This window comes from Sprattus sprattus (genome assembly GCF_963457725.1).
Source record: "Sprattus sprattus genome assembly, chromosome: 2".
Taxonomy (NCBI): Eukaryota; Metazoa; Chordata; class Actinopteri; order Clupeiformes; family Clupeidae; genus Sprattus; species Sprattus sprattus.
The window spans coordinates 49889090-49916583 of NC_137921.1; the positions used below are offsets into that span (position 1 = coordinate 49889090).

General features: G+C 44.0%; 3 protein-coding genes across 3 annotated transcripts; 2 read left to right on the top strand and 1 right to left on the bottom strand.

Annotated features, from left to right (window-relative positions):
• Positions 1-85: 85 nt before the first annotated feature.
• On the top strand, positions 86-14887 carry LOC308360297 (regulator of nonsense transcripts 1-like). Its single transcript, XM_080832122.1, has 24 exons — positions 86-437; positions 954-1096; positions 1316-1405; positions 1499-1666; positions 1817-1997; positions 2267-2428; positions 2813-2900; positions 3809-3907; positions 4090-4198; positions 4290-4449; positions 6298-6416; positions 7031-7195; positions 7335-7449; positions 7726-7869; positions 9344-9557; positions 9950-10067; positions 10159-10315; positions 10474-10616; positions 12350-12524; positions 12730-12811; positions 13229-13387; positions 13660-13883; positions 14305-14427; positions 14753-14887. Exons 1-23 carry the CDS (start codon positions 267-269, stop codon positions 14422-14424), a joined length of 3306 nt encoding a protein of 1101 aa, XP_080688248.1. The 5' UTR covers positions 86-266; the 3' UTR covers positions 14425-14427; positions 14753-14887.
• A 2293-nt stretch (positions 14888-17180) lies between these two features.
• Positions 17181-20944, bottom strand: ddx49 (DEAD (Asp-Glu-Ala-Asp) box polypeptide 49). The gene is made up of 13 exons (XM_080832123.1): positions 20690-20944; positions 20384-20507; positions 19931-20016; positions 19706-19827; positions 19323-19507; positions 18888-19028; positions 18713-18788; positions 18550-18626; positions 18316-18413; positions 18153-18227; positions 17753-17841; positions 17572-17643; positions 17181-17369 (listed from the first exon to the last, which is right to left on the bottom strand). Exons 1-13 carry the CDS (start codon positions 20802-20804, stop codon positions 17208-17210), a joined length of 1422 nt encoding a protein of 473 aa, XP_080688249.1. The 5' UTR covers positions 20805-20944; the 3' UTR covers positions 17181-17207.
• Positions 20945-22994: 2050 nt separating this feature from the next.
• Positions 22995-24576, top strand: klhl26 (kelch-like family member 26; the record flags this gene model as incomplete). The annotated part of the gene is made up of 1 exon (XM_080832535.1): positions 22995-24576. The coding sequence occupies exon 1, from the start codon at positions 22999-23001 to the stop codon at positions 24574-24576; it is 1578 nt and encodes a 525-aa protein (XP_080688661.1). The 5' UTR covers positions 22995-22998.
• Between the last annotated feature and the right edge of the window lie 2918 nt (positions 24577-27494).

Genomic DNA, 27494 nt, shown 5'->3' on the forward strand with positions numbered 1-27494 from the left:
TGTACGCATGTGCGGAGCATGGCGCTAGGAAGTTCGTCACTGGAGTGAGAGAAGACCTCGAGCCGAGCTTTCCGTTTATTTTCTTGTGTGATTCCAAATTCTGTTTGTGTTCGAATCTAGCTAGCTTACTGGATTGTAGATGCTGGGGTTTCTCATTCGGATCGAGTTATCAGCTGCGATACATATATAAAGTAGACAGCGACGGATTTAAATAATCCTGTCTTTAAATACAACAGTGTCTTGCAAACCACTGTCAAGTTGTGAAGATGAGTGTGGAAGCGTATGGGCCGAGTTCTCAGACTCTAACCTTCCTGGATACCGAGGAAACGGAGTTGCTTGGAGCTGATACCCAAGGCTCTGAATATGAATTCACTGATTTTACACTTCCTAGTCAAACGCAAACTCAAGGCCAGACCCAAAGTCAGCTGGATAATCAGGTTTGTTATATTCCTTACGTGCTCGGGCTTATGTTTACCTCTGGTTTACCTTTCTTGATCTGAGTTAGCATAAGATAGTTTTCGCTAGCTAGCGGTTGGCTCATATCCTAGCCAACGTTAATCTAACACCAGCGAGCATTAACGGAAACGTTAGCTTGCGATCTGATTTTTAAAAGGCAATGTGAACTCATTTAACGTTGTCGGTAACTGAGTTGAAAATGTTAGGTAGCTAAAGACAACGTTTCGAAGGGCTGTAGACAGCCCCGCGCAGCAGGTGAGGTATGCTAGCATACATATGGGCAGCATAGCTAGCATACGGTTAGCTAGATATCATTACCCTAGGAAAGCCACATTGCGCTTGCTACCTATCGGGGTGGCTAACGTTAGCTGGCAATAATAGGTACCTGCCGCGAAAGCCTCTCAGAAGCCAGGCGTGTTCACTATTTAATTTGTATAAATGTGCTGTTTATTGACTTTCTTTTACAAAACATGATTACAAACATTGTGTTTCTGTAGGTGAATGGCCCCGACGAAGTTTTACAAAACGGACCACTTGATGACTCTGTTGCTAAAACAAGTCAACTTTTAGCGGAACTGAACTTTGAGGAAGATGAGGAGGATGCCTATTACACCAAAGACCTACCAGTGCATGCCTGCAGGTGAGGGGGCGATCGGACTAAAAACCTTTTTCTGTACTTACTTGTTGATACAAATAATTCCTCAAAAGGTCTCCATGCGTAAAGTATCATGTAATGTGTTATCCTTGTGAAGACCTCTGTGATCTGATCTCTTCTTTGGCTTAATGTGAGACTAGTGTCTTGAAACGCATTGCCATCAACACCACTATGCTTAAACACCTTATAATTTCCTTTCTAAAGCTACTGTGGAATTCATGATCCAGCATGTGTGGTGTACTGCAACACAAGCAAGAAGTGGTTCTGCAATGGTCGAGGCAACACCTCTGGAAGGTACACGCTAGAATTAAAGCTTATGTCTACAGTAATGCAGGTAGCTATAGATATCTCTTTGAGATAAATCATTATTGATTTTGTGACTTTCAGCCACATTGTGAACCACCTGGTGAGAGCCAAGTGCAAGGAGGTGACTCTTCACAAGGATGGGCCCCTGGGAGAGACTGTGTTGGAGTGCTACAACTGTGGCTGTCGCAATGTGTTCCTCCTGGGCTTCATCCCTGCCAAGGCTGACTCGGTGGTCGTACTGCTGTGCAGGTGGGTTTCATGGAGAATTGTCTTTGAAGAAGACTGAATGGCACGTGGTGGTTGACTGACTATGCAGTGATGTGCGTCATCACTTATGTGGTCCACTCATCAGCATGGATTGTCCTGATATAAGAGAAACATTGTTATTTCCACCCACAGGCAGCCGTGTGCGAGTCAGAGCAGCCTGAAGGACATCAACTGGGACAGCTCTCAGTGGCAGCCACTTATCCAGGACCGCTGCTTTCTGTCCTGGCTTGTGAAGATCCCCTCCGAACAGGAGCAGCTCCGGGCACGTCAGATCGCTGCCCAGCAGATCAACAAGCTTGAGGAGCTCTGGAAGGTAAGACTATCAGCAGGCCTTTTGGTCATGCCATTTGGATGTTATTTACTGGGAATGGAAATTAGATGATGGCTGGTCTGAAGTCTGGTGAAAAGTATTTGTTCTCACCCAAGTGTAATGCCTTTTCATTCAGGCCACAAGTTGTGCTTATCCTTTGTTTTGAAGTCAGATATCTTGTGTTTAAGAAACTGACCTTATACTGAAGTGGGTTAGACCTTCAGTCAGTAGTTTAAGGTTTGAATAACCGCCATGATGTGATGGGCTCTCAGGACAATCCCACTGCAACCCTGGAGGACCTTGAGAAGCCTGGTGTGGACGAGGAGCCTCAGCACGTGCTGCTCCGCTATGAGGATGCCTACCAGTACCAGAACATCTTTGGCCCTCTGGTCAAGCTGGAGGCCGACTATGACAAAAAGCTCAAAGAGTCCCAGGTATGTTGCTGCTTTTAGGTGAAACATTACAGTTTTATATATGGATACACACCCAATTGCATATCAGATGTGGGGCATTTCTTAACAGGTTCTTAAGCTCTAGCTATAGTCAAACATTTCAACATGCCTGATGTCCTGAAAGGGCTTCTGCTGTCTAATGATGTGCTAATTGCACAGTAGAATGCTGACTGCTTTAATAACATTAGCACATCCAGTACCACTTGCTCCAGTGTAAGAAGTAGTCTGCTAACTTCGTAGTCAGCATGTATTAGTTCTTGCCTCGTTTTGTGGACAGTGTCATGCTAGCTGTAGTAGGTCTGAGCTAACACAGGCAAAGACAAAAACCACTCACTCAGGACTGACTGCTTTATTTGTTTTCTGCAGACCCAAGACAATATAACTGTCAGGTGGGACCTGGGACTGAATAAAAAACGGATTGCTTATTTCTCATTACCCAAGACGGACTCAGGTGGTAATTCCTCTCATTTTATTTGCCTGCTCTCCTCTGGTTGTGTTTCTCATTACGCATCCTGCATCCCACGCATGCCAATCCTGCGTCATCTTTTTTTTTTTGTGGCAATGTAAGTTGGTGGTATATTATACCCCGGTGACAAGAAATACGCTTTCTTATTGGCTGGCATGTGTCCCGATATTTTTGTATAACGGGACACCTATGAATAAGGTCAGGTAAAAAAAAGTTTAATCACAGTTTTATATTAATGCTCTGGAATCCACAAACTTTGAATGGTAATTATAAAACCATAGTAAATAACGGTTGATGGAAAAGATCAATAGAGGCTACTTCAGTGAGTGTGTAATAAGGCAAGCTAATGAATGAACAAAATAAATTCTCTAATTTTGCCAAGCTCTGTAAATGCAATGAATTCTGTGGTAAAATAACAAGTTATGTGGAGAACTAGCAAGCTGTCAAGCTAGTAAGCATAGAATCAGAAACCACTACTGATAGCAAGCTTAAACTACCCCATTTTGTCCTTGTCCGTGACTTAAGAAAGTCTTACTACGAAATAAACAGGTTGGCCTTTTTTTTAATTGAGGCAAATGTTTCCTCCGTGGGCTGAACATGCCTGCCCAAATACATGTGTGGCAACCGGTGTATAAGAGGGATAACGGCCTTCAAGGTGTCCTGTTATACAACAATATTGAACTTGGTGGAGAAGCTTCACCTCACTTTGAGTTGTGGTGTTTTTTGCCTCTGCCTCATCCAATATTTTAGTTTAACAGGACACCTGGTTGCTCGCTACCCCTTATGTTGTGCAAGTTCATAGTTCACATCAATTTTTTCATTTGGAAGTAATAGTGTGTTTTTTTGTTGATGTTTAGTTTTTTCCCCTGTTTACTACTGTATTTGTTTTTGCTTAGATATGAGACTGATGCAGGGAGATGAGATCTGTCTCCGGTATAAAGGTGATCTGGCTCCACTTTGGAAAGGGATTGGACATGTCATCAAAGTACCAGACAGTATCCTTTCAGTCCATGTGGGGTCAAGCAAAAATAACCAGGACATATGTAAAACGGTCACTTAATCCCATAGGCTCACATAACAATGGAAATATACTACAAAAACTTACGGCAGGTGCTAGAAGAATGTAGGGGAGGGGGGTGTCTTATCAAAGTCTCAATCCTTGACCACCATTGCGAAGATTATGGAGATGAGATAGCAATTGAATTGCGAAGCAGTGTTGGAGCGCCCATTGAAGTCACACACAACTTCCAGGTCGATTTTGTGTGGAAGTCCACCTCGTTTGATCGGTGAGTACATTTTGAATTATGAGTTTTATGTATTTTCTTCTGTGTGTGGATGCCGATATATGATAACTTGTTGTGTTTTCTGCATGAACAGAATGCAGAGTGCCCTAAAGACCTTTGCGGTGGATGAGACCTCCGTGTCTGGGTACATCTACCACAAGCTTCTAGGCCACGAGGTGGAGGACGTCCTCATCAAGTGTCAGCTGCCCAAGCGATTCACTGCCCAGGGTCTTCCTGACCTTAACCACTCTCAGGTAGCCACGCCCTGTCTTCCCTGCAGCCATAGTTGATTCTGAGATCATACATGAATGAATCTGGTTTTATATCTGATCCTGCATAATGCATATACATACACCAGCACGCTGGAAGACTGCAGGGGAAATTCACGCATGCTAAATTTAAAGCACTGTGGAAAGTTTGTGTGTGTGTGTGTGTGTGTGTGTGTGTGTGTGTGTGTGTGTGTGTGTGTGTGTGTGTGTGTGTGTGTGTGTGTGTGTGTGTGTGTGTGTGTGTGTGTGTGTGTGTGTGTGTGTGTGTGTGTGTGTGTGTGTGTGTGTGTGTGTGTTACTTACTTACTGACGTGTGGGTGCACTTACTTACGTGTGGGTGGGTGGATGGATGGATGTGTAAGTACACGCCTGTGTGTGTGTGTGTATATACAGCCGCGGAAAAAATTAAGAGACCACTTCAAAATTATCAGTTTCTCTGGTTTTACTATTTATTGGTATGTGTTAAAGTAAAATGTACATTTTTGTTTTATTCTATAACCTACTGGCAACATTCCTACCAAATTTCAAATAAAAATATTGTCATTTAGATCATTTATTTGCAGAAAAATGACAATTGGTCAAAATAGCAAAAAAGATGCAGTGTCTTCAGATCTCGAATAATGCAAAGAAAACAAGCTCATATTCATTTTTAAACTACACAATACTAATGCTTTAACTTAGGAAGAGTTCAGAAATCAATATTTGGTGGAATAACCTTGATTTAAAATCACAACTTTCATGTGTCTTGGCATGCTCTCCACCAGTCTTTCACATTGCCGTTGGGTGACTTTATGCTACTCCTGGCGCAAGAATTCAAGCAGCTCGGCTTCTTTTCATGGCTTGTGACCATCCATCTTCCTCTTGATCACATTTCAGAGTTTTTTTTATGGGATTCAGGTCTCGAAATTGGGCTGGCCATGACAGGGTCCTGATCTGGTGATACTCCATCCACACCTTTACTGGCCTGGCTGTGTGGCATGGAGCATTGCCCTGCTGGAAAAAACACTTTTCAGAGTTGGGGAACATTGTCAGAGCAAAAGGAAGCAAGTTTTTCTTCCGGGACAACGTTGTACTTTGCCTGGCTGAGGTTTGTAAAAGACCATAAGGATTGAACCAAAGCCGACTGGAGGGTCTCCTAGTTCGTCTTCTCTGATGAGTCCAATTTCACAGTAGGTGCAAGACTCTGTGGCTTGTAGGCCTCTCCAGGTCTCCGTCTAACCATCAGACGACCATGTGTTGGGCAAAGCTGAAAATTGGACTCATCAGAGAAGACGAACTAGGAGACCCTCCAGTCGGCTTTGGTTCGACTTGCTTCCTTTTGCTCTGACAATGTTCCCCAACTCTGAGAAGTGTTTTTTCCAGCAGGGCAATGCTCCATGCAACACAGCCAGGCCAGTAAAGGTGCGGATGGAGTATCACCAGATCAGGACCCTGATTGTGATTTTAAATCAAGGTTATTCCACCAAATATTGATTTCTGAACTCTTCCTAAGTTAAAGCATTAGTATTGTGTAGTTTAAAAATGAATATGAGCTTGTTTTCTTTGCATTATTCGAGATCTGAAGACATTGCATCTTTTTTGCTATTTTGACCAATTGTCATTTTTCTGCAAATAAATTATCTAAATGACAATATTTTTATTTGAAATTTAGTAGGAATATTGCCAGTAGGTTATAGAATAAAACTAAAATGTACATTTTACTTTAACACATACCAATAAATAGTAAAACCAGAGAAACTGATAATTTTGAAGTGGTCTCTTAATTTTTTCCGCGGCTGTATATGTATGCAGATATTTAGAGACGCCAATATATCTCTGTGATGTTTGGTCCAGGTGTATGCGGTGAAGACTGTTCTCCAGCGTCCTCTCAGCCTCATTCAGGGTCCACCTGGGACGGGTAAAACGGTCACCTCGGCAACCGTAGTGTATCACCTGGCCAGACAGGGCAATGGGTAAGAGCGTCTATACGTATGCTTTCTATGTGTGGGCACCAACAGCATGTGGAGGGGCTGAGAAATAAACGATTGACCTCCAAACCCCAAACCACACACTAACAGCATTTATGTCAAACCTTGAAGTTTTCTCTCACCGCACTCTGATGCCATTATTTTGAGAATTTTTAAAAGTTTAAACCTTTAAAACAAGTCTTATTTCTCCATCCACGTTAGTGGTTTACTTCGTCACAATATGATATTGTGCCGTGCCTCACAGAAGTCACACCATAGTGTGCACTCCCTGGGTGTGGTTGGAAAGTGTGTACTTGGTGAATCATAGAGTCCACCTGTCCCAGCCCCCACCCCATACTGGAATTTCCCCACCCGTGTTGCAAGAAATAGTAGCACAGGAGAGTGGGATATATAACTGATGTGTGTGTGTGTGTGTATACTCATGTTCATCCATCTGTATGTATCTAAATTATTATACTCATGTTAGCATTGTTGGGGACTTATCTGATGTTTAATTAAGATAAACTAGAAAATATCTTTGTATCAGAATGGGCCTAATGGGCCAGATCAACTTGATCCTATAAAGGAAATTTCAGTTCCCATTGTGCTCTGTCTGTCAGGCCTGTGCTGGTGTGCGCTCCCAGTAACATAGCTGTGGACCAACTGACAGAGAAGATCCACATGTCGGGGCTGAAGGTGGTGCGGCTCTGCGCCAAGAGCAGAGAGGCCATCGACTCGCCCGTCTCCTTCCTGGCTCTGCACAACCAGATCCGCAACATGGACAGGTCCGACACCTTAACTCTGCGTTTTCCCCAATTTCACTGAATTTGGTGCTTTGCAGTGAAGTGGTATTTGTAATGGCGTATGTTTATTTCAGTGTCGGTGTGTGAGTGAGTAATGGTCTTCTGTGTCGTCCATGTCCAGCATGCCAGAGCTCCAGAAGCTGCAGCAGCTGAAGGACGAGACCGGAGAGCTGTCCTCTGCTGATGAGAAGCGCTACAGGGCTCTGAAGCGCACCGCTGAGCGAGAGCTCCTCATGGTGAGCCCTCCTCTGCATCTCCTGCTCCTCAGGGCTGTCTGGCTTCTGATTTGGCGGATTGTCTAAAGCAGTACAATTCAGACATAATGTTACAGACATCTTCCAGTAAACCGTTTAATATGTGGTGATAATGCACTCTGAAGAAACTTGATTCGATTTCAGTTCAGCAACATATATCCATTCATCTGAAATACTCTGCATTGTCTTATGTATACTACCCAACGCTAACTCCATGGGGTATTTTGTGGCCACGCTTCTCTCCCTGGTGTCCCCCAGAATGCGGATGTGATCTGCGGCACGTGTGTTGGTGCTGGGGACCCTCGGCTGGCTAAGATGCAGTTCCGCTCCATCCTCATCGACGAGAGCACCCAGGCCACTGAGCCCGAGTGCATGGTGCCAGTGGTGCTCGGGGCCAAGCAGGCAAGCGATTTACTCACTCAATCTGTGTGCTTTTGCCTCCGGGCATAACCTGTCTATTAGACTAGAGATAGGAAGTGTTGTGACACTCATTTATGGGACTGCTCTGTATGTCAAGAATGTTTAAGGAACTGAAGAGTCTCAGATCTATTCAGCATGGGAACCACACTGCAATTGATAGTTTTCAGTGACGTCACTACAATTGTTAGCTGACGGGCAAAAAGAACAGCGAAACAGGGAGAAACAGTGGAAATCTTCGAGCAGTGCCTACTCAAATACGATTGCCATCAACCACAGACCATACCACTATAGCCAGACAGAAATATTCAGAAGGGAAAACAAATCAGGAACTTGTGATACATTTACTGCAGGTGTCGTGACATTTTTATTTCGTTAACCTCCTCAAAGTCCCTGTCTGAACTCCAGTGTGGAGATATTTACATCTATCTAATAGAAAATCCGTCCCCGTACACATCTTAAAAACTGAAAGCCTACAAAATACCAGATAGTTATTTAATTTTCAGAAGTGGTTGGGTTCACAACGATGTGTGTGGAAGGTAAAAACGAAAACACGTGTTCATAATCAGAGCAAATGAGTGCCATTTAATAGCTAGGGCCCAGCTAGCGAGGTACCTGCTGTAAGCTAGCAGCCGTTAGCCTACCCAACGATGTTCTTTATTATTTGACACAATTCCCTGGTTTAAACAAGCACGAAAACCTTGTCTAGCGAATGACAACTTTGATCTTCCCATATATTTTCTACTGCCATTGTAGTATTACTAGTTGAATGACAAAATACACTACCTAGCCTACTTGCTTTGAGGTAGATCAGCAGCTGGGTAATCCAATTTGAATCGTGTTCATGCTTTGTTTTGTCTTTATAACTTGATTTATTCCGATTTTAGGCAGTTATTATGATAAATTAGGCAACCAGAACAGGGTGACTGCTTTTATTTCCATCTCCAAAAGTAAGGCTACTTTACTGTGTGTCCGAGAAAAGTTTAACCAGAAGGACGTGTCTACGTACAATCAGCTGGCAGCCACGGCGAAATAAACTTTTTTTTTAATCAGCTGGCAGGAGCGGTAGCGGGTTTTAAATGCGATAAAAACTAACTCTGGGCTTGTCTCCTCACCGATTTAAACAGCCAACCGAGCAACAACTCTCTGGCATTTTTCGAACTAATATTGAAAGAGCTTGAAAGGTGGGTGTTCCTGTATTAACTCCCGTGTTAAACAGCTGTGGAACGTCTGTTTTGCCCTTCAGCTGGTCATTCTGACGTCAGCTGAAAACTATCAATTGCGAGGTGTACCTGTTAATTAATGACACAATTGTGTGAATTTAGAGTGGAACTCAGTTGGCTGACAGACAAACCTATAAGTGTTTGCCATCTTATGTAAAGATTAAGAAGGTAGCTACACCTATAGCAGATATACCTAGAGCTTGTCTACATCTAACTTTTATGTTTCCCCCCTTTAGCTGATCCTGGTGGGAGATCACTGTCAGCTGGGTCCGGTGGTGATGTGTAAGAAGGCGGCTAAGGCGGGCCTGTCCCAGTCTCTGTTCGAGCGGCTGGTGGTTCTGGGCATCCGGCCCATCCGCCTGCAGGTGCAGTACCGTATGCACCCCGCCCTCAGTGCCTTCCCCTCCAACATCTTTTACGAGGGCTCACTGCAGAACGGAGTCACCGCAGGTACGCATAACTGGCACAGGAGCAGAGAAACACAGAAGAGGGGGAAGCCATCTAAATAGCCAGCAGCCTCAGTTCCGCATCAGCCACAGAAAACAATGTAGATTAACCCATGCATGCGTGACTTGTTTCGTGTTTCGACTTGTCATTGCCATTAGATATATATAAACTCCGATTATAGGTTTATATTTTATAATTTATATAGATTATAATATATCTGAACTCGGATTATAGTATTTTATGGTGTCCATATTTCTAAACAGCACAGTAGGAAGTGAACCCATAAGATTAGTGTTTATTTCCATTATACCCTTTGATTCTGATTTATTCTGTCATGAATGAATGTGCCCAGCAGTGTTGAATCCAGAAGTAATCCTGCTGTTTTTCTGTTGTAGGTGACCGCATTAAGAAAGGCTTTGACTTCCAGTGGCCTCAGCCGGACAAGCCCATGTTCTTCTACGTCACTCAGGGCCAGGAGGAGATCGCCAGCTCCGGCACCTCCTACCTCAACAGGTATGCTACCAGAGGTGATCCTCTTCAGGGTGTGATACGTCTGAGTTACGAGCGGTACATCATTGCTGAGGTGCATGTGTTTGCTCCACAGGACCGAGGCGTCTAACGTGGAGAAGATCACCACGCGGCTCCTGAAGGCCGGTGCAAAGCCGGATCAGATCGGCATTATCACACCCTACGAGGGCCAGAGGTCTTACCTGGTGCAGTACATGCAGTTCAGTGGCTCCCTGCACACTAAGCTCTACCAGGTGAGTCACTGCCTTGTGTGTGTGTGTGTGTGTGTGTGTGTGTGTGTGTGTGTGTGTGTGTGTGTGTGTGTGTTCATTCCCCGTTGGTGCTGTGCAGTACTAGTAGAATACCTCCAGTGAGGGTGCTGTGCTGAACATGTTTGTTTTTGATGATGCAGGAAGTGGAGATTGCCAGTGTGGATGCCTTCCAGGGCCGTGAGAAGGACTTCATCATTCTGTCCTGTGTGCGTGCGAATGAGCACCAGGGCATTGGTTTCCTCAACGATCCACGGCGTCTCAACGTGGCTCTCACTAGAGCAAGGTAATTTGCCCTGTAGTCTTTCTGCCGTTGCATATGTTGGTGAATCCTTTGGGTCTTTGTACTGAATCACTTGTGTACAGACTTCCAAAGGGAGCGGTAAGGCAGCTCTCCTCCACATGTTTTGTGTGATGGTAAAGTTAGTGTGCCTTGTTCATTTAGGAGGCCTCATTAATTATTCACTATTTTTTATTTGTGGACTATCATATATTTAGACTTCACCAGTCCACATAAAACTTGGCCTGGTTGTAGCCCCACATGGGTGATATGGAATATAAGGTTGGTGTCCCTAGGTGTGCATAGCCTTTGGTGCTAGGGCCTCCTGAAGTGGGATAGGGTCAAAGCACTTTTTGGACAGAAGCTCAAACTGTTTGGATAAAAATGACTAGTTTTATGGCAGGTTTGCCTCTAGTATGCCGGTTTCCCTATCTTTGGCTGGATCTCAATGCTCTTAAAATGCTGTCTTACAACCTTGGTGTCTTAGAAGAAGAGAAGGAAAGACTTAAGAATTAAGAATTTGCTTAATAATCTTTTTCTGGGTCTTCGATTCCTTAAAATACGTCACATAAAGGTCATTTTTCAAGGAACCATCGATGTAGCCTTGATGCTGTCTATTACCCACAAACCTGTGCGTCAAGACCCTCTGGCAGCTGAAAAATGTAGACAAAGATGACGGACCAACTCTGCTGACGGCCGTGTTTTGTATGTAAATGTACATGTTTTCAGCGTTTTCGTGCTTAGATTTTTCAAAAGTTACCGAGAAATAGACACTGCACTGTCCGATAACACCATTATTGGAACCAGCAATAATGGTTTATGTGATTTGCGAGACGTCAATCAGCAAACTTTCTAACATCAGTACGTTAGCCTACATAAGTAAGCTACGTAAGTAACCTACGTTCTTTCAGCATACTAACGTCATAGAAAGGGTTCGTAAACAACGTTTTTAAAATAATCATAATAACCTCGCGCAAGACAGCTGTCTGGATGAGACACCAAGGTTGTAAGAGCATTGAGATCCACCCTTTCTGTACTTCATTTGTGGAGTGGCACCACCTAGTGAAATAATAGTCCCAAAAAAAATCAAGCACTTCACTTGCCAATATCTTGTGATGCAAAGGTTCAAACTACCCAGCATCACTACCATATTCTTAAGGCGCATGCTAAATTCCATGAAATTTGAACTAAATGGCGCCGCAACTTACTCATTTAAATATCTTATATGTTCGCATCTCCTAAAGCAGAGGTGTCAAACTCAAATACACAGAGGGCCGAAATAAAAAAAATGGGTGTAAGTCGAGGGCCGGACAGTGGGGCAAGCGCTCCCTAAATCGACGTATGCTACCAACGTGGGGATAGTGCATTGTGGGACTTGCAGTATTAGTGGTGCGTTCGTCATACCAGTGGCTGCGGCAGACAAGCTCTGATAGGTAAATAGATGGATATTTTATTAATCCTGAGGGAAAATTAGGCAAACCAAATAAAATGTCACCGTTGCTCATTCAAATCAATGGAACTTTTTGCAACATTCTGAGGAGCTGGCGGGCCAGATTTAATGGCTTGACGGGCCTTGAGTTTGACAAAGTTACATTCTGCCTCGCAAAACAAAATGCCCGCCAATGGCCAATCACAGTTCAGGAGTTTACACCAGTTGTTTGTAGCAGTCATATTACGCACCGTTGTGTGGTATGTCTAGTTTGTTGTATCAAGCCTGAAGTATGTTTGCACGTGCTCAGGTACGGCGTTATCATCGTTGGAAACCCCAAGGCCCTGTCCAAGCAGCCCCTGTGGAACCACCTGCTGAACTACTACAAGGAGCAGAAGGTGCTGGTGGAGGGACCCCTGAACAACCTCAGGGAGAGCCTCATGCAGTTCAGCAAGCCCCGCAAGCTGGTCAACACCATCAACCCCGTGAGTGTACCAGGCTTGACCACATGATGGCATACCTGTCCTGATACTGGCTCCACACCACATGGTGTTTATGTTGGTGTATCATCACCTAGGGTGGATAAATATTACTAGTATTATTATTTCTGTCTTTATGAAATTAGTGTATATTGCATGAATGCCTATTATGAGATTCGGCTAAGCTGATTCTTCTCTTGGGTCTGTTCAGGGTGCACGCTTCATGACCACGGCCATGTATGACGCCAGAGAGGCCCTGATCCCCGGCTCTGCGTATGACCGCAGCAACACAGGTGAGGCCAGCACCAGAGACGGCTGCGTCTGTCCTCAATGACTCAGTCGATTTTCTACTTTAATATTACTAGACTACCTATAACCGTTATCTGACAGTGTCAAACAACGGCCATTCTGTTAAACAATCAAAATGCTGAATTTAAAAATGGATTAACAATCTATAACTTCAGTTTAATAATGGATTCACATGACAACGCGAACGTTTGCAGATAACACACGCCGTCCGATAATTAACACCGTTTCGATAGTGAACTCCAAATGGAGGCAACAATGTTTCATTCTGTTTTGGTAATGATTGCAATGTGCCAAATGTTTATTGTAGGCTTAGTTTTACTCACCAGTGTTTCAGCCATTTCATCTCAATCTGTGTCCCTGTGTTGGTGTTGGTAAAGCTGTCATTTTGAATGTCTTTGCAGGCCGTCCAAACATTTACTTCCAGACCCATGATCAAATTGGCATGATCGGTGCTGGCCCTAACCACGTGGCAGCCATGAACATGCCCATCCCTTTCAACCTGATGATGCCACACATGCCCCCGCCAGGCTACCTGGGCCAGGCCAGTGGCCCTGCTCTTGGTAATGCACACCTTCATCCATCTCCCAGCTGGCTTTCCCCAGTAATACTCGTCGCCATTTTAACCCTGTTCTTCATAGTTAGTCACAATGGTGGATGGCTGATGGTTGCAGGGCTTCACTTTTAAGTGTTAATGATGTTGTAAAACATTTTCTGTCAACAAATCAGATGGGTTCTTGGTGTTGAATATGAACTAGTGGTGTTAGTCCATGATGCTCTTTTTCATCTATTGTATTGTTGGACAGAAATGCATGATGTTATTGTATTCCTCCAGGGCGTGGAGGCCTTAATAAAGGCAGAGGAGGTCGCGGTGGGCGTCAGAAGCCCCGTGGCGCTGCCAACCATGGCAGTGGGCAAGGTAACATGGGCAACAGCCAGGCCAGCCAGGATGCAGCGTCTCAGCCGTTCTCCCAGGGCCCCCTAACCCAGGGCTACATTGCCATGAGCCAACCCTCACAGATGAGCCAGCCCGGCCTCTCCCAGCCTGAGCTGTCCCAGGTAACGCACCCGCTACATTTACATTAGCCGCTATTCATTAGGGAAATATTTATGAGCTCTCCCAGGTAACGCACCAGCTACAGATACATCAGCCACTAGTCATTGACCTCTCCCAGCCTTAGGGAGATTGTCTGTAGTGTAAATGGCTTTGGACAAAAACAAGCCACAGTAGGCACAGTTAGTCCTGCAGTGACCAAAACATGAATCCTGTGTGGGATTTCACGCTTCAAAGAAATTAGTACTGTGACTTATAAATGGCACATCGTCTGTAACTACCACCATCTCCACTGTATTCCTTTTCCTACTCTGGTAGTTATTCCTGTACTTGCTAATTATTCAAATAAAAGCAATTATTTTGAATGTATAGATGACCTGGCCTCTTGCACTACTAAAATCTCCTCTGTGTTAATGTGCTTTCCAGGACAGTTACTTGGGGGATGAGTTCAAGTCTCAGATCGATGTGGCTTTGTCTCAAGACTCAACATACCAGGGTGAACGTGCATACCAACATGGTGGAGTAACTGGACTGTCACAGTATTAAAATGTAAGCGACTTCACCTATGGATGGACTGGGTAAAGGGACTGTTTACGCTGACTTCTAGAGTGGCTGTTGCCATACAGTACTATGCATTGCATCTTTACCTGTCATGTACTTTACTTGTGTTATCAACACTTGGCAGGATTTTGCCTTGAACTTAGTATTTAGTAAGGATGCTGGTAGGTAAATTAAGTAAATCAACTTAGGCCCTTAGGCAACTTAGATTTGCTTTAAGCCAGCAGTTGACCCCATCTGTCAGTAACGGCAGCAGGTGCTGGGTGGGAGTCAATGTTTCAATCACATGATGACATTGTTGCCTGTTGTATTCCAGGGTGACTGAAGAGGCTCGAGGCGCAAGCTGAGCTTGGTCCAACTGCATTTTATTCTGGGGAAACACTAAATAAACAGAACATGGAGACCTGATTTCCTCTGCCACGACTGGAGCGCCACTCTGATGGCAACGGGAACAGGAACCAACCAATCACAGGAGGGAGAAGGAGGAGCACCAACAGGAAAGAGATAGAGAAGGGGAACATACAAGATGGAGGTATGGCTGCCAGCCTGCGGAGAGATAGAGAGCGGGCGATCGAAGAGGGCCTGCTGCTCACACTCGGACTGTCTGACCCAAACCAACAAGTCCTGTCTCACGAGGGCACGACTCTCCCCCCCACACTCCACTCTGGCGCCCCCTACCTGAGGAGAGACCAGTGCAGCAGGTGGACCGGAGCTCTCTGAGCTGAGAGGGAGGGAAGCTGAGCTCCTTCCCTATCCAGCGAGCGCTACCCAGCCCAGAGGCACCGAGGTGCAGCTGCACACTTACACAGTAAAGTTTGACCTTCATCTCCGAGCTGACTGGTTGTGAAGCCTGCTTCATATTCTGACATGGGTGATCAGACTCCTGTGAGAGAGAATTGGTAGATTTGAACTCGTACCTGCAGATCCGGGCTGATCCCATGGCCGACGGTTTCTAAAATGAGCTCTAAAAAAAAACGAAGGTTTAACGGCTAGGTCTCTGCCTAGAGCTGGGCTTTCTGCGCCATGCCCAGCTTTTACTTTTAACCAGCTTTTAGACCTGAACCACCACTGACTGCATCTCGGTGCAAACCCTCATTAGCTTCCCAAGCAGAGCTGTAGTAAGATTATTTTAAAATAAAAGGTGATGTTTGTTTCAGGCCTCTAGCTATGGACCGTTGCAAGTTCACTGGCCAAAATTTGGATTCTTCCCGTGCTGAACCTACAGGGAAATGGCATCCCAAACCCACATTCAACCCTATGACTTCAGTTGCTTTGCATATGGTGTGCTTTCTGTCCAGGTTGTTTATCAATTCATTGTCATTCACTAATTCAGTTTTTGTTTTCTGGAGGCTTCAAACTGCATTGCTCAGATGTGTGACCAAAATGACATTTGGACTGTGATCTTAACAATGCTAGACGAAATGCTAATTTAGATGACTTGGTGCGTTTTCATTCTTCATTCCACTATTTTTCATTTAATGGCAAATCTTTTATTACTAGTGGTACTATATAAAGATTAAATGTACCACCCTTATGGTTTTTAATCATCAAATCCATTTGTCTGCTTTGTTACATAGAATAGGAGACTATATAAGCTCACATTATAAGGCTGTCTGTGTCATTAAGGGCTGCTTGTACATTAGTCCAAGGCAAGGGTAGAAGCTGTATGACCTGGTGAAATGGTAAAAAAAAACAAAAAAAACTTTGCTTTTACTTTCTTTTCCAAGCATGACGGTCAAGATTGACTTTTTCTGAACCACTCCAAAGTACTTCCTTATTTGACATATGTCCACAGGGAAGTGCTTGTTTATCAAACAGATTCATGATAACAAATGTGCTGTAGGTTGATTTGAGCAGCAGCTGTATGACCAGGTACACTTGGATAGTGAAGTAACACAAAAGACTCCTGTGACATGTTTGTTTGCTGTACTTTCCTTTACAATGAAGTCTAGTCCTCACTCTGCACATGCCTTTATGAAGGTGGTTACATAGCACTGCTCTGCTATCTGTTTGCCACACTTCTCTTCAAACGGTTCCCTTGAGTCATGAGAGTAGACTGGGTGTGAGTGGTGTTGTAAGTACAGTTTTGCTTGGGATTACAGAACCACCATTCAGCTGAGTAGTACTCCACAATAGACTTGTTCTACCACCAAGTGTAGGAGAAAATAACTGCTTTGAGTCCATCAAGGTTTTTACAAATATATTTTAGTTCATGACAATCATGCCCATATAATTTATATTTCAGTAACAAAGTGAAATGTGTGTGTAAGAACATGGCAGTGGTCATCGTGGGTATTACCTCAGCACTGAGACAAAGCCATGATGGAGAATGAAACCAAGAGCCTAACAGAAGGCCATAATGATGATGATCAGCCAGAACGCAAAACCTGTGATGTCTTTTTGTTTAATACCTGCCCAAAAATCCCTCTTCCCATGATTCCCTAAGAGCTGTCCCCAGTCTCCTCTCAGGAGGCAGAGGATGTTCCCCATCACGGACAGCCAGTAGTGCAGTAGAGGCACACCTTATGTGTGGAGTTTTCATGTTGGCTTTGGGGGCTGTTTTCACCAGTTTATCTTGTAATCACATTCCTGTGTGGTTGATTTTATTTTTCCAATAAAGCTTAAATGCTCACATCCACTCAAACGTGTAAGTGTAATTTCTGAGTCACTCCAAGGTGTTTGAATTGTTCCATGAAAATCCACTAAAAGGGAAAAATATTCAGTGGTAGCAGAACATATATAACATGATGCACTGATGGTCAGTTGTCTGATTATGACGCTTCTTTTTTCGTTTTAGAGCTGCTCTGTGCTTTCTTCTGACCCGACTTTTCTTGCTTCTGCTGAATTGTTTTCTGAATTTTTTCCTTGAATTTCTTGTTCTGTGTCTTGATCTTCATGAGTTCCGCTTTCCGTTTTTGCTCCACATCTGGGTCCTGTAAGTCATTAAAAACAAATCATAAGGATCCCTCTGTGACCTGGCCATTCACAGTATTGAAAGCAACTGTAAATCAACTACAGCGTGCCACTTTTGCATTGATATATTACATTTAACATGGAACATCACTTCTAGACATTCTTTTTGCATTTATGAAAGGCAGACATCTCACAGCTGCATTTAGTTTCAGAGCCACTTGCCTTTCCCTCCAGAATCATCTGCTTTCTCTTATTGATCTCCTTCTTCTCATCAAAGTCTGATGACTCCAGCTTCTATAATAGGTCAATGTCATAGTTAATAACACAACATACAGACACACACACAAAAAAGCATAAAACGAACGATTATTAACCCTGGCCTGTTAGGAAAGGCTATACATACGATTTCACACTTGCGCCTGGTCACATTAACTTGGGTTAGAATCTTCAGCACCTCCTTCTCCTCCACTGGATGTGCCTTCAGCTTGGTCTCTGTAGCGCACATAAAATAACATCATATCCAGTCACTTCAAATACATTATATCTTCTAGATATCAATATGAAACTTTCAGCTATAGAAATAGTTCAGTAAACACTGCTGTTATGTTAAACCATGTATATAGTCTGAATCAACTACATAGATTATTTGAAATATAGATCAACACTGATTTTAAATGTATGGACACAATGTCAACATTATCTACACAAACCAAGCAGAAATTATTGATTGTTGATCTCCTTTAATTATTATTCTCAAAAAGGTATTATTTGGACTAGAAGCCGTGATGTGAGTTCAAACTTACGGATTTGTTCCTCAATGGCGTTTACCAGATGGATGTCATACTGCGTCACCAGAGTGATTGACATGCCGCTGCGTCCTGTGTGGAAGCAATGTGAACGTCAATATCTCCCAACTCTTGGCCTATCTGCCAATCTGAAGAGAACCCTGATCCAAAATCCCCTTACCTGCCCGGGCCGTTCTGCCCACTCTGTGAATGTAGGTTTTAGGAAGTCCTGGGGTATTGTGATTGATAACCACCTGGACTTTTGGAATGTCCAAACCCCTATGACAAGTGGAAACACAAACGAGCATTTATATCCTCAGAGGATTTGGTTGAGCTCAAGAATTTTGAATATGTGTAAAATAGAACCTCATTAAGGGTAATCAATGTCGCTTACGTTAGTGCTTAACATCCCTACCTGGAGGCTACATCAGTAGCAATGAGGATTTTGAAGACGTTGGACTTAAATTTGGCAAGGTTAGCAAATCGTTGCTTCTGAAAAATGTAAGGAGGATGGGTTGTTAGTAAACTTACTCTAACCTAAGATTGCTGGTTTAAAGATGAATGTCTGCCACTCTTACCTGTTTCATCATCGAGTGCAATGAAATGGTGGGGAATTTAAACTCACGGAGCATCATTGTGAGTATCTGGCAATTTCTGTTGCACACAGAACACAAATAAATGTCACTCATGATACCATGATGAGGTCACTAAAGTAAAAAAATAATTATTTGACAATCCATTAACTTCACTTACTTGCAGGTGTTGGTAAAAATCATGAGGGACCATTCATCATGTTCATCCTGGAATCTTTGGATAAGGTGGACCAGGTAGGCATCTTTCACCTTCTCTGGCGTGAGTATATACCTTTGGTCCAACTCCACCACAGTCCGTACCCTAACCAAGAGGTCAAATTGATTTAACCAAAATAGCCCTTGAGAATTAAGTCTTATTTTATTCCAGTAATTCCTCACAGGCGGCATTACTAATTTGATCCCAGTAAACAGCAATGAATCACACAGTAGGTTTCTGTCGATGAAGCATATAAATTACACTTTCTATGACAGGGCGTCTTTGTTCTTGTGGGGTTAGCAAGTCTGACAACCCATATCCCTCTCTGAAACTAATGTATCTCTTTAACTCAGAGATCAGCTGAATCCCTCTCTCTCAGATAAAAGACAGCAGTCATACTCAGATTTGCTCTCCCAGAAGAAAGGTTTGTTCATGGCGATGCTCTTGAGCTCCTCCAGTGTGTCTGTGAGGGTGGCACTGAAAAGCAGGGTCTGGCGCTTAGAGGGGACCACACCAAGGATGGTCTCCAAGTCCTTCCCAAAGTCTGTGCCCTGCTCCAGCAGACGGTCAGCCTCGTCCATTATCTTAAAAGAGACAGCATGCACCAATTTGCCACTTTTTGGTCAGTTTCTATTCAATTCAATTGTATTTATACAGCGCCAAAACAATAAAATAATCTCAAGGCACTTTACAAAGCCCAGAGCCTGAAAATAGCTGTTAAGTCTGCTGTGATTAAACATAATGTCTCTAGTAAATAGAAATTAATTTGGCTGAATACTCACCAGAAATTTCATCTTACTCATGCTGAAGGTATTGGAGCTTCTAATGTGATCTGCAAGTCTTCCTGGAGTTGCCACTACAATATGTGGTTTCTTTGACAAATCTAAGCCCTGTTTCACCATGTCTGAGAACAGAACATTTGCCAAAGTAAATGCACAGTGATGTGATATCTGTAATTTCTAAATTAACCACAAGTAAAAAAAATAATAATAAAAAAAAAAGATTACCCATTCCCCCAACGATGATGGTGTCCCGCACACCTAAAGGTTTGCCCAGAGCTCTAAACTGCTCAGCAATCTGATATGCCAACTCCCTACACACACACACACACACACACACACACACACACACACACACACACACAAAAGATGTGTAACAGTATCAGTACACATTTAATATTTTCAGTCATTCATGTTGCAGGAAACACCTCAATTCAATCTAAAATCACAAGATGAAAAAGACCCTTCTACAATTCTATCAGGAAGCATCCTAACAGGCCTACTGGGTGTCTTGTGATTCCATTATATCTATTTCAAAGTGATGTAGTGATTAAATGAATAATCTGTGGGAATATCAAGGTGATAATGCACATAGCAGCGGGCTGCCTAAGCATTTGTAGCATACAACTAACATTAATTGAAATCATGATGCAGACTTAGCTCTCAGGAGTTTTCACTAACCTTGTGGGTGTGAGCACAAGACAGAATATGCCATACGGATCTTCAGACAACTTTTGAAGGACTGGAAGAACAAATGCAGCGGTCTTTCCACTGCCAGTTTTGGCGCAGCCCATACAATCGCGACCTGAGGACCAACGGTAGAGTTATAACCTAGCAAGGCTTAAGATCCGTCACAAACATGCTGAGGACGTAAATATATAAAGCATTGCTAAGAAGTACAAGCGGCCGAGGTTATACAAAAATAAGAGCATAGCTCCAGTGTTGTTGTACTCTTGAATAAATAGCTTTGCATTAAACTCAGCTTACCTTCTAAAATTGCTGGTATGCAATTTTCCTGGATTGGAGTTGGTTTGCTGATGCCCATTTGTTTACATTGAAGTATCAGCCAGTCCGACAACCCCAAAGAGGTAAAATCCGCCATTTCCCCTCCGCAATGGATTTACTGTTATGTCTATATGCTATGTCCTTGAATAACAACGAATGATACACGGGTTAATTAGAATATAAATGCAAATAATTCACAGAGGAAGCACCTAAGTTCGCCGAACAGCCTCGTGCTCTTTTTCTTCTTGACTGTACATACAGAAGTCATAAACTAGATAACAGTGCATTACTGCCACCCATTGGCTTGGAGTAGCAATGTCCCCGCACTTATTAATACACTTACAAATTCCTTACACCATAAATTCATCTTTGATGTCAAACTGTAACCACTCTTCTACTAAAATCTATTTTAAACAGCCTATTTACATGTGGTTACATTTTTAAATGGCCATCATGGGTATAGCCAGAAACATTAGCCAACGACTCGTTTGCTTCCATCAACTAGCCTACATGTACTCCGTCCCAGCTAGTGGCAGTAGCCTACGCAGGCACGTAGAAACTAGAGGACCAGCTGGTCATGACAAGTACAGAGTCAATTGAGACAATAAATAGTTAGCCAGCGCCCTCGTGAAGGGTTTATTAGAATGATAATAATTGCACTTTCACCACCGTTGGTCGTATGGCTAGTATTACACAAGGGTGGCGTAAAGGCGTCATTATTTGCGTGAGATTTTGCTATCGCGTGCTGGGGGCTGGGTCACGGAAGCAATATGTCCTATTATGTAACTTGTAGAACGAATTCATTACATTGTTAATGAGGGGGCAAGTGATGTTGAATGATTTTCGATTATTTAGTTAAATGGTTACTCGGAGAGAACATGTCAACATCATGGTGAGCAGTCACATGTATGCATGATGCCCTCTGCAATTTACTTTGTAGTCGAAGATGGCGGAGCTAGATGGGGAGTTCTCGAATCGTTCACAGAACAGGTGAGGATAATGTGGATTGACTGAAATATGCAAACCAACGGGTTCCGATCTCACATTCACACAAGTAATTGTTGTTTATGAAAAGGTATTTCTAATGTGGAGACATACACAAATCGTTGAAGGTTATGAAGTCGAGACAGGGCTCTTGTGCGTGTGCTCACTTGATATACAGGTATAGGGAATTCCGTGGGAAAATGTAGTGACGCGTGGGCGGTTGTACTACATTTAGTGGAAAACTATTTTTTTCGTCCATTTGCTCTGCATTTCCATTCTTACCTACCCGTGCAAGTTAACGTAGCCTTCAACGCAGAAATGCAAGCAACTGCCATCCACCTCATCTATTGCAGCGAAATGCGAATGCATGCTTGGAGGTAGATGACTTCTACCTGCATTTTTATTTTTTTGCTTTCTGTTCATCACATACTATTTTATTTGTGGTTAACGGGAAAGGTTGGCGCGATATCACGTGGGGTCCTAATATTATTGTCATAAAAAAATCCTAACCCTAACAAATAAGCTAAAGAATAAAGTGAAATTAAACATTCTAGACGTGTAGTCCTACTTCTCATGCAAAATGAATGTGGGAACACTAGAGGACTGAGTGTTGCCTCATTTGTGAGTACACTTCAAGGGCTGTCATGGGCTCTCTTCTAAGCCGGGAGAGATATCTTACAAACTACTGAATAATTTAGGAGAACTAAAAGTTAAAAGGATAATGTTGATGACTGTTCTGGGAAGCCAGAGTCAACAATAGTTTGGAGTTCGTGGGAGGAAAAAACTGAAATGTCCGGAGTAGTACTGGTTTATGGTAAATGATGAACTGACCAGTAAAGGCTTCGTTTTCTTTTGCAGTATGGCTAACAAGAATAGCACCCTGCGTTGCACGTTTTCCGCTCCCACACACAGTACCACCCTCTTACTGGGGTTGTCAGCCCTGCGAGAACAAGGGCAGCTGCTTGACGTAGTATTGGCCATCAACGAGGAGCGGTTCAAAGTCCATAAGGCAGTGCTTGCCTCTTGCAGTGACTATTTCAGGTGAGATGACAAATGTTTCTCATGGAGAACACAGCTCACTGAAATACCCGCACAGTCTTGTCTCATATATTTATTTTGATATTTATTAACTGTGTTATTCTCATCATATTACAATACTATGACATTTTAATATAGCATGACATTTTTGTGCTGCTTTTTCTCTCCCTCTCTCATCTATTTTCATTCCGGATGCCCTCACTCCCGCTCTCCCGCTCGCACTCCCACTCCTCACCCCCTCCCTCCCACCGGCACCACCCTGCAGAGCCATGTTTACAGGAGGCATGAAAGAATCCAAACAAGACACTATTGAGTTGAAGGGCTTGTCTGCTCGGGGACTCAAACACATCATTGACTTTGCGTACAGCTCCGAGGTCACCCTGGACCTGGACTGCATTCAGGACGTTTTGGGGGCAGCTGTGTTCCTGCAGATGGTCCCAGTGGTGGAGCTGTGCGAGGAGTTCCTGAAGTCGGCCATGAGCGTGGAGACCTGCCTGAACATTGGCCAGATGGCCACCACCTTCAGCTTGTCCTCCCTCAAGGAGTCGGTGGACGCCTTCACCTTCCGCCACTTCCTGCAGATCTCCAGGGAGGACGACTTCCTGCACATTCCCATGGAGCGCCTGGTCTTCTTCCTGCAGAGCAACAAGCTCAAGAACTGCAAGGAGGTGGAGCTCTTTCACGCGGCCATCCGCTGGCTGCAGCACGAAGAGTCGCGACGGGCCCGTGCCAACGAGGTGCTCTGCCACGTCCGCTTCCCCCTCATGTGCTCCTCAGAGCTGGTGGACAGCGTGCAGACGGTGGACATCATGGTGGAGGATGTCCTGTGCAGACAGTACCTCCTGGAGGCCTTCAACTACCAGATCCTCCCCTTCAGGCAGCACGAGATGCAGTCTGCCCGCACACTCATCCGCTCCGATGTGGTGTCGCTCATCACCTTTGGAGGGACGCCCTACACCGACAACGACCGCAGCGTCACCAGTAAAGTGTTCTTCCTCCCGGACATCACTGCGCGGCAGTTCAAGGAGTTCACCGAGATGGAAACCGGTTGCAGCCACGCCTGCGTGTCAGTCCTGGACAACTTTGTGTATGTGGTCGGTGGGCAGCACCTGCAGTACCGCAGCGGCGAGGGAGCTATGGATGTGTGCTTCCGCTACGACCCCCACCTGAACCAGTGGCTGCGCATCCAACCCATGCAGGAGAGCCGCATCCAGTTCCAGCTCAATGTGCTGCAGGGGCAGCTGTACGCTACCGGGGGGCGCAACCGCTCTGGCAGCCTGTCCTCCGTGGAGTGCTACTGTCCCAAGAAGAACGAGTGGAAGTACGTGGACTCCATGAAGCGCCGGATTTGGGGGCACGCTGGCACCACCTGCAGGGACAAGCTGTACGTGTCCGGAGGTTACGGGGTCTCCGTCGACGACAAAAAGACGCTCCACTGCTACAACCCCGACACTGACCAGTGGGATTTCAAGTCTCCCATGAACGAGCCGCGCGTGCTGCACGCCATGATCGGCGTGAACGACCGCGTCTACGCCCTTGGCGGCCGCATGGACCACGTGGACCGCTGCTTCGACGTGCTGGCGGTGGAGTATTACCTCCCAGAGACAGACCAGTGGACCACTGTGAGCCCCCTACGAGCAGGCCAGTCTGAGGCGGGATGCTGCCTTCTGGGGAAGAAAATTTACATCGTCGGCGGCTATAACTGGCACCTGAACAACGTCACGAGCATCGTCCAGGTGTACAACACGGAGACGGACGAGTGGGAGAGAGACCTGCATTTCCCAGAGTCCTATGCAGGAATCGCGTGTACACCAATCATACTCCCACAAACCACGACTCAGCGATGAGCTCGTCTGGTGAACACGCCGGCAGGGGCTCAGTCATACCTGCACACACACACTGATGAGCTCCTCTGGTGAACACGCCGGCATGTGCTCAATCATACCTTCACACACACAGTGATGACTGGGTTGCTTCTGCTCCTCTTCAGGCTTTCGCTCGAGACCAAAACTGTGCAGACGACTCTCAGGACTGTTCATAGCTGGTGAGCGCACCAGGTGAGTCCGAAGACATCTCTGCAGGAATGTTACTTTCAGGTGCACTAGGGACATCAAAGAAATGCTGTCTTGTCCCTGTTTTTGTGCAACATTGTTACACAACACACTGTCACAAGTCTGTGTGGTGCTGTTTGTGTTTTTCCAACGGTTTATGATGCTAAGGTGCCTGCCAACATGAACAACACAAACAACAACAAATTACAAATCAACCCTGCATTGGTATAATGCAGTAAGGTGCCAGGGTCATATCTTCCTGGAGTTACTGTTAGAAATGTCATGGGTAAAAATTAACTGATGACTATAATACTATCTCTCAAAGCCCATATACGTACAGTTCAGCTCACTGTATTGTGTATGTAACAGTGTAACTGGCAAACAGTTACATCTTGAATGACTGTGGGCCTCCGAAATTGATACAGCTGGTACTGAAGGGAATACTGACAATTCTTCATACCTCCCTGGCTTGTTAATGCAGAGGTGACCTTCATTTTCACTACAAACATTATCTCTTATTCGTTTTTTTAAGCACAACATTCTTGAATGACTAACCATTTAGAAGGTTTTCACCATGTTGCCTTGGTTTGTGTACTTTCAGTCTTACTGGTTATAACCCTGAATTATAGTTGCGTTGCACGGCAATTGAGAATGCACATTACATTTCCAAGATGCATTTGGAGTCTTCAAAGAAATGAGAATGTATTGGTGATCATACTTGCACCTGATCATGACAATGTCTTAAAGCAAATGTGATGTTTTGGTTAAGGCTCGCTGGTGATTTTCTAACCTTTTCGTTTAAATATCCAGACATTGCTGACTAAGCTCTGGTTATTTATAATTGTATCTGCTATTCCTGGATAATTTATTCATTTATTGCTCTTTTCTTTCTTTCTTTCCTTTCTTTTTGTACGTATTTGAAAAAGGAGTCTGGCCAGCAGCTCTCAAAAGAACACTAAAGGCAGACCTTAAGTTAGGTGCTGATATTGTGGCTTTCGTTTATTTCTTGTTTGATTACCTGTCTCCTGCTCTCCTTAAAACTAGCTCACATTCCATAACGCACACACCCTTTCCCTGAGGGATGTGGTAACCAATGTCAGGTCATTCCCAGCAGCAAATGTTAAAATTGAACCAATTCTTGCTTTGAGTGTCATCTCTCATAGCGGGAAGGAATGTGATTCTACTTTGTACTTCTAGACAAGTCGCAGTGAATTTACCAAGCTGTGATGGAACTAAGAAGGAAGACACCAAAAGATATGGCTCTTAAGATATGATGATCCCTAGCCTGTTTTACATTCCTGATCCAGTTGAGCTACAGACCCCCAAGGTTTCTGCTACGTCCTACATGAGAATGCACTGCCAGAAGCGATATGACTGGCACCAGGAACTATGATTTGTTTAGATTTAATTTTAGAATCCATAGCTTTTCAGTTGAGTGGGGCTGGCTTGGTCGGCCTGTATGATTGTCACGCCAGAGTTCTTTGTTCCAGGGAGAGCTTTGGAAGCTGTTCACAGCTGTGCTGTATGCTTTCGCTACCTTTCAAATAATTGCATTGAATATTAATTTGCATGTGCACTATTTATTTTAAACAGTAACAGTCTGCTGTTTAGAATGTTTATGTTGGGGTGTTGGTGTCCCCACCAAATGTGAGAACCTGGGGTGAGCGAGCAGGGGAAACCCTAACAGGAATGGATTGTGATAAAAGAAATTGGCACTAACTTGTAAGCATTATTAGTGATGATCCACTGAATGTAGGGGTTTAAACTCCCATCCTCTCCTACACGTTTGTCTGATCTTGTGAATATGTCTGCCTAATGTCCTGTCCATGCTTACGATGGTTTGGAACCAAAAAACGTACTTACTCTATGTGACACTGAATGTTCTATAATTGTTGTTACTTCTGTCCGTTTGTCTAGTTTTTTTGTTTGTTTACACCTTGCCTAAAATTAAATCGTGTGTGTTTTTAAAAAAAAAATACTTAAGTTGTGGTTCAAAATAAAATTTTGTTTAAACTCAAACAGATCTGATAGGTCTTCTCTGGGTCAAGCTACCCTTTGTATTTATCTCTGAGTCAATAATACAACGGTATTTAAGGGTGAATAGCAGGTAATACCAGGTTACCTTAAAGAAGTGGTAACATTAATTTGTCGAATCAATGGGTAGGCCTATGCCTATCCAACACCAGAGTTCTTTGAATGTCAGTCTGCTGGAGAATATTAGACACTGATGTTTGCCTTTTCATAGATGTCACACGTTGCACTGAAAATGACAATCCAGCAATAAAGATTGCAGTTATTTTTCAACAGCGACACCTAGTGATGGGTTAGTGTAACAAAGATGAAAAAATGCAAAATGGCAATCCAAGTCTATAAATCATTTTTAATAACTTTCAGCGTTCCCAAAACTACACATAAGAGTATGTACAATGCTGTACTCTCAGTTACTCCGAGCCAGATATCATTATTGTCCCCTCTCTCTAGAGTGATTCCAGTACAAGTAGCTGTCACACCATGACCTTGATTCCATGTCCCTCACACACACTCACACACACCTAATTAAGGATTATCAACACAAGCTTCTGCTGTTCGTCTGTTTCATTTATTCTCACTCTTGTCTGTTTTCATGATATCTCTCTCAAGCCAACCTGGTGCCTTTAACACCCCCCCTAACCCCAACCAAATGCCTTCAACACCCCCTAACCATCATACACACA

Coding starts and splice junctions, on each gene's coding strand:
- LOC308360297 (XM_080832122.1), top strand. CDS start 267: ATGAGTGTGGAAGCGTATGGGCCGAGTTCTCAGACTCTAACCTTCCTG. Junction 1,998..2,266: donor AGCTTGAGGAGCTCTGGAAG/GTAAGACTATCA, acceptor ATGGGCTCTCAG/GACAATCCCACTGCAACCCT. Junction 13,388..13,659: donor GGCCAGTGGCCCTGCTCTTG/GTAATGCACACC, acceptor GTATTCCTCCAG/GGCGTGGAGGCCTTAATAAA.
- ddx49 (XM_080832123.1), bottom strand. CDS start 20,804: ATGGCGGATTTTACCTCTTTGGGGTTGTCGGACTGGCTGATACTTCAA. Junction 19,029..19,322: donor TTCTGGGAGAGCAAATCTGA/GTATGACTGCTG, acceptor CCTCTTGGTTAG/GGTACGGACTGTGGTGGAGT. Junction 18,627..18,712: donor TGCACTCGATGATGAAACAG/GTAAGAGTGGCA, acceptor TACATTTTTCAG/AAGCAACGATTTGCTAACCT.